This window comes from Cyphomyrmex costatus, unplaced genomic scaffold, assembly GCF_001594065.2.
Source record: "Cyphomyrmex costatus isolate MS0001 unplaced genomic scaffold, Ccosl1.0 scaffold403, whole genome shotgun sequence".
NCBI classification, from domain to species: Eukaryota; Metazoa; Arthropoda; class Insecta; order Hymenoptera; family Formicidae; genus Cyphomyrmex; species Cyphomyrmex costatus.
The window spans coordinates 40,080-47,413 of NW_017278241.1; the positions used below are offsets into that span (position 1 = coordinate 40,080).

The following is a 7,334-nucleotide window of genomic DNA, read 5'->3' on the forward strand; positions in this document are numbered from 1 at the left end:
GGGGGGGGGGGGGGGGTGCAAGTGGGCCGACCTATGGCCCGCCCCCCTCCCGCACTCGCTCCGTCGCTAGAGGTCTCCCTCAACAATACTATCATAGCAATAGTACATGGAAGTCGTGTGCTCCTTGGCAAGGGGCGGAGGGGGTGAAAGTTACTTCGCGTTGAAAGTTTAACGTTTCTGAACAGGGAAGAAATGTAGAATAGTACTAAATATCATGTATAGCAGAAATAATACATTCATTTTAAGATTATGATTGTTAATAACTTTTTAACGAAGGACGAGCGATGGCTAAAATCTGTTGACCGGTTACTCAGGATCATGACCTTGAAAACATATGTCAAAGTCATTGGAGGGGGTTCCCTGATCTAGACACTTACCAAAAATTTCGCTGAACACGCGAATCTAAAAATAAATTTTGTTGGATTATCAAAATTATATACGTTTAAACTAGTTGTTAAAATATTAAGATTTTAACCGAGTCATCTATCATACTGGAGTTTCCTACACAATTATTTTGATCCAACAAAGTTATTTTCAAATCTGTATCAATCTAGATATTTAAACTATATTTTATATTTTTTTTCTCTCCTAATAATAACTTGAAAATAAGTCGAAACGCATATACAGATGCATGTTATACTTTGCTAATGAGGTGAATAATTAAAGTGTTTTTTTTTAAATAACATTTTAATGCACTAAATACCGCGCTGAATTTCACGCCTTCCTTATTTCCTTTTCTTTAATTTTTAATACTAGGAAGTTCTATTTTATCTTATTAATTGTTAAACTTTAACTTTTCGAAAAATTCTTTCCGTGCAATAATAAAAAATAAAAAAAACTTTATTCCATGCATTAAGGAGATCTTCCTTTTTTAGACTGTATTGCTACGCGCAGAAACATGTGAAAAGTATTCGAGCGGTGACAAAGCTACCGGACACCTCCATGGCCAAGAGTTTTCGCTCGAAGAGCAGTCGTTGCAAGCCACCGAAGCCGCAGACGAAAACGAAGCCAACCAGCCCTTATCATGTGTCCGACCACAAGGCCGCGATCACCGTTGGTGTAATCATGGGCGTATTCCTGGTATGCTGGGTGCCCTTTTTCTGCGTCAACATTGTCGCAGCCTACTGCAAGACCTGCATATCTCACCGAGCGTTCCAGGTACAACTCGCCGCAAACTGCATCCAAAGTCGTTCGTTCTAATTTAATTAAACTTTATTAAAACTAAGATCCAATTCCTTTTCTTTTAGAGAAAAAATTAACTAGAAATACCGGGCGATCATTATCGATTATTTCTATTTCTTAATTAATATTATATTTCTTGTGTGAAAAAATAGGATTTTTTAATTTTTCAATAATTAGTCCAGTCACTTTAAAACAAAAAAGGACGTATAAACAAAAATTCCAACCTCTCTATAAATTGCTAAACACCTTCATTTAGGCGAGAGAAATGATGTCTGAAAAATTCCTAACGTTAGCTTGTGCGCTAAGTTCTTTATCGAGCGTAGAAGGGTTGAAATTTCGGTTTTTCGCGGTTATCTTCTTTCCTATCAATTTTACGGCCAAAGTAGGTCCATAATAAAAGAAAGATAATAAAATTCTCTACATAATTCTCTAATGGTTGTACTTCGTACGACCAATAATTCTCGAGATAAATTTTTTTAGGGGACCTCTTATTTTCGAACGTTACGTAAATTTGTCCTTCGCGAATATCTCGGCTGCATCTACGTGCAAAACGCATATAGCAAAATTAGCCTTCAAAAATATTAATAAATTAGATAAATTTATTAGAGCACAAAAAGATATATTGCTTAAAGAACAAAATAAAAACGTGATTTATAAAATATCATGTAATTCTTGCGATGCGACATACGTTGGACAAACGGGACGGAGACTAAAAATGAGAATCGCTGAGCATAAGAACCATATTAATCATAAGACTGATACGCATTCGGTAATCACTGAACACAGATTAAAATGTAATCATGATTTTAATTGGGATGAGATTAAAATTCTTGACTCTGAACGATTCTTGAACAGACGTCTTGTGTCCGAATACATTCATATAGATCTGCAGGACAATGGTTTGAATAAACAAAACGACGCTGATGGATCACACCAAAATTATAAAGTAATGTTAAACGAAATCAAACATAAATAACTGTTGAATTTAAAAGCGGTGTCAGTATTTGATGTATTTTTAATTTTATTTTTTATAGTGTAACGATGCCCCCTAAAAATAGGCATCGTACCCGGCACAAACATCTAGCCGGTTGCCGTCGCAATGATCAGTGGTCACTAGCGACGATGAGGGCGCGGTGCGCTCAAGTATATTTTTAATTTAAACCAAAAATAATTCGCAGGTACAGCAGCCGCCGGTATAACCGCCAATCTCGCCGGAAAGGGCCGACCGTCGTCGGGGACCGCCGATCGGAAATCTTCTCCCACGAGAAGCCGATCGACGGAAAATACCGCGACCGACCGAACCATTACGAGCGAGACTGGCGGCCTGGTATAAGATACCGCGATAACGAGCCGCGCGCAGGGATGCCATTCCATAGACGGTTTACGACATCGCTACTAATGCCATCGGTTGGCCGCCTGGCACATCAGTTTGCACTCACACAAACAAAGCTCGTGTACGTGTGACTTTGGAGCAGGAGCGCGCCGACAATCGCGCTGTCCTTGTCTCTCTAACCGTTCGTCCTTGTTTGCCTTCGGCGCGCTGAGAGCGAACGAGACAGCGAGAGAATCTAAGAGAGAGAGAGATAATCCTTCTCGCCGACTCGCTGTTGCGTCATTCATACGCTGTTGCCGTAATTTCCGAATCAAGCGGCAAAGGACCGAAATGTTTTTTCGAGCGATCGGCGTATATCTATTATATCAAGAAGCATAGAGAACATTATATATATATATATATATATATATATATATAATGTTCTCTATGCTTCTTGATATAATAGATATACGCCGATCGCTCGAAAAAACATTTCGGTCCTTTGCCGCTTGATTCGGAAATTACGGCAACAGCGTATGAATGACGCAACAGCGAGTCGGCGAGAAGGATTATCTCTCTCTCTCTTAGATTCTCTCGCTGTCTCGTTCGCTCTCAGCGCGCCGAAGGCAAACAAGGACGAACGGTTAGAGAGACAAGGACAGCGCGATTGTCGGCGCGCTCCTGCTCCAAAGTCACACGTACACGAGCTTTGTTTGTGTGAGTGCAAACTGATGTGCCAGGCGGCCAACCGATGGCATTAGTAGCGATGTCGTAAACCGTCTATGGAATGGCATCCCTGGCCGCGCGTGGCATTTTGTCTCCGCCGTTTCCCAAGATATCCGATCCGCTCACCAGATCCTAAGCTCTCGATACCGTTCCAGTGACTGATGACTCGCTCGTCGACGAACCTGAGGGGTAGGGTGTACCCTGCCTCTGCCGGGCGCTCCCGGCCGCCGAACGAGCCGTCCAGAATAGGCATCTTGAGCGCGCGAGCTAATTAACGCGCCCGTCCGACGAACCTGAGGGGTGGGGTGTACCCCGCCTCTGCCGGGCGTTCCCGGCCGCCGGACAGTCGTTATTAGCACTCGATCCCACCTTCCGTACCTTCTTTTCCGCATCCCGAATTTCCCGTCCTGGTACTTGACATTAGAAAAGGGGTAGGGCGCTCCCTGCCTCTGTCGGGCGTTCCCGGCCGTCAAGTACCAACTTTGCTTCCTTTCCGCTTAGAACTTCCGAATTACGCGTCGCGCCGCGAGACAACGCTTGCTGGCGTATACCCGCGTTCCGCCGCGTTGCAACTCACCGCCGAGTAAATCCGCGACCGCCTGTAGATATCCGCGCCGTTTAGATTTAAGTACGTTACATTGTCCGCGTCCGTTTTCTTTGACTGTATATACATATACATTGTTCGTTATCCGCGCTCGTTTATATAGCTGTACAGATTTTGTTGTGTTATTCGCGTTCGTTTATTTCTTCGCTTATATCGTCATAAGTCGCGTCCGTTCGCTAGAATTATATATTTCTATGTATTACATTTTCTCTATTATCATAATTATATATTTTTATATGTTATATTTCTTTCTATTATTATAATATTTTCACTGTCTAGTTGTTGTAATAAACAATGTTTGTAGTCTAATTATTACTTTCGTCGCAGTACTTTTCTTTTACGATTTCCGAAACTTCACGTATCTTTTCCGCCGTACCGCTCCGACGCGAATACTCCTCCCGCCGAACCTTTTTTATACAACGCGCATTCCCGGCGAGCTAGTCCGAGTATAAAAATCAGGTAGTTACAATAGACATGACTTTATTGACAGTTGTGCTCGAAATTCTTCGATTTATAATTTTACTAGAGCTAATTTATTCTGATTTTTAATTTGATTTATTTTAAATGTGTTGCTTTATTGTTTTGCGTGTTGGATAACTGTCGGACAAGAACGATTTTGTTATTATTAGTTGACTTTCTATCACAGATCTGAGTTAAGATATTATTTTATTATTAGTCGACTTTCTGCCACATTGTTAAGATGTAAGTTTTCGTATGAGAATGTGTATGACTAATGGCGAATTCGACAGACTGCACTAGTGCGCACCAGTGCGCACCGAGTGCGAACTTTTATGGTGCCACGCATTCGGAATGTGCGCACCGTATCAGTGCGCTTAAGTTATCATATTCGGCAAATGAAAACTGACCTAGTGTAGTGCTGAATTTGTATTCGGACGAACCGAATGAACCGAACGAGTGCAAGAAATATTGCACTGACATTTTTGTCAGTGCAGTTTGGTGTACGGACAAATAAAACTAGTTAGGCAGCAAAAAATTACAAAATGGATAAAGAAAGACTATTATTTATTATAGATAAATTATTAGAAACAAGTAGTAGTAGTGATGATGAAGATATGTTATGTTTAATAAAAGAAGAAAGGCCGGAAATTAATTAAAAACAAAAAAATTAAATTATTATTATTATTAATTAAAAATTAAATTATTAATTGAATTATTAATTAGTGTAGTTTTGCATTCGCTCCGTGTCAGGGCAGCACCCTATCAGGGCAGCACCGTGTCAGGGCAGCACTAGAACCGTGTCAGTGCATATGTATCGAATGTGCCATAAGTTTCGTTTTCAATATCTTATTATTATTAACACCTAAAATGAACGGTTTTTGTTTTTGTATCTTGTGAGGTATGTTACTTTAGATTGTTTTCAATTTTGTTATGATAAATGACATAAATAATATTTTTAGAATTGGAACATCTCATCAAGCAATGTGATGTGACATATCTGACAAGGATTAACTTTTATGTTGAATTGATGATTGAATGAATATTCGTATTAGCTGAGGAAGGTTCAAAATGAACCGAAACGTTATAAATTTTGAATAAATTGATATTGAGAAAATATATCAATTTTTTATTGGATTTGCGTAATAACAACCACGCCATACTCTCATTTGCCCTTTGACAACTAAATTTTTGAATATAACAAAATCGAAAAGATATTTATAAATTACCTACAAAATGGGATTTTATTGAATGTCGTACGATCAATGGTTCCGGAGATGTCATTTTTTAAAGGCATTTTGACTTGTAAATAATTTGAAAATGAGAATGTTTCCTCGTTAATATATCGGAAATATCTTTATACGGCTACTTCTATGCCAAAAATAGTTATCATCAAAATGAAAGATTATTAAATTTCCTACATTTTGGTATTTTAATGATTTATATACGGTTCATAATTACTGATATACAGCTGAAAAATCTTTATTATACGTGTTTCTGCCCAAGTAAAAATTTTTTTTATATAACCATACATAAACACATAACTATACATATATAACTTATATATAATTGTATCCAATCATATATGATTTGATACATGTTCACATATAATTATATATGATTCGATACATGGTCATATATAAGTTCATGTACGATCATATATAATTTTATATGTGATTGTATACAGGTATTGTGATCATATATATTCACATATAATTTTATATATGAACATATGTTATTAGATGTCATCATATCTGGTTTCATATGTTTATGATCATATATATTTTCATATGTGAATGCATGGAAGCATTGTAATCATATATGTTCACATATAATTTTATACCTATAAAAGATTTGATATCAACAGTCGGCGCCAAGTTAAATTCTATCAGCAATGCCAATTACTTAAACGACTGTAAAACTGACTAATCACATTTGCTGTTTAGTAAAACCATCTTTAAAAACCTACGTGATATTATCTTTATTTACTTAAATCTAATGACTGTATAAAAAATTTGTATAAAAGATTTGATATCAATAGTCGGCGCCAAGTTAAATTCTACTATTATTTAAATTCTACTAAATTAAAAAGTAAAACCCATGTGGTACTATCTTTATCTTCATATACAATGAAGCCTAGTATATGTCTTTGTATTCTTATTGAAAGATCTTTCTATTCCAATCCAAGTGGTTTAATTCTTCTTTAAGAAGGCTCTATCGGTATTCCGACGTCAAATGAGGACTACGGAAAAGTGTGGAAAAAACTGCTTTTAACACTCATAAATCTTATTTCTAAAATTATAATTTTATTTAAGATGACTGTTAAATTGATTAATTTGAAGTGTACACAATGTATATTATTTATTAAGTAAAAATTACAAGGCTTGGTTGAAGAGAGTAGTAACCTCTGAGGATCTGAAGCGCATGCGCGTGAGCTCGCAACAGCAGAAGCGTTATAACCTATACACTTTTTATAACTTCTTTATTAAATATCTCATTCACTTCTTCGGCAACGTATTATTTTTTTGCTTTAAATGATAAACGAGAACCTACACTTTCAATATATCAGTTTGTTATTTACTTCTTGACACATTCTGAAAAGATATATCTTTATAACTAATGAATTTTTCATATCCCCCATAAGACATGTGTATTAATCGGACTTTTCAAAAGCGTTTTTCCTGAGTTTGAAGTCGACAACCCTACCTAAAAACTTTACCTAGGGCTTTAGTTACTTTTAAAAAACAATATTTATATTAAAAAATATGCAAATAACAAGGCTCAATAAATTTAAAAAATAATTAATACAAAACAGGGCTACGAACCAACATTAATTAAAATATAAAGGTCTTAGCAATAAACTGTCATTAATTAAAAATAAATAAATATAAAGTTTAATAAAATATAAAAACATACGTTTCGACCTTCATTAGGTCATTTTCAAAGTTAAAATCGCAAGATCGTCAACAATGTACAAACTATTGTATTATAAAATTATAAACGTAAAATAAATATGTATATAAATATAAAAATTTTTTGATATAGATGTTTAAT

The 7,334-nt window shown here is 36.5% G+C and overlaps 1 protein-coding gene across 1 annotated transcript in view; it reads left to right on the forward strand.

Annotated features, from left to right (window-relative positions):
• Window positions 1-7,334, forward strand: part of LOC108777066 (dopamine receptor 1-like) — a 98,631-nt gene that overhangs the window by 12,180 nt on the left and 79,117 nt on the right. Inside the window, exon 3 of the mRNA XM_018543861.1 lies at window positions 876-1,158. Within this exon, the coding sequence (XP_018399363.1) occupies window positions 876-1,158 (283 nt within the window). The remainder of the gene's footprint in view (window positions 1-875; window positions 1,159-7,334) is intronic.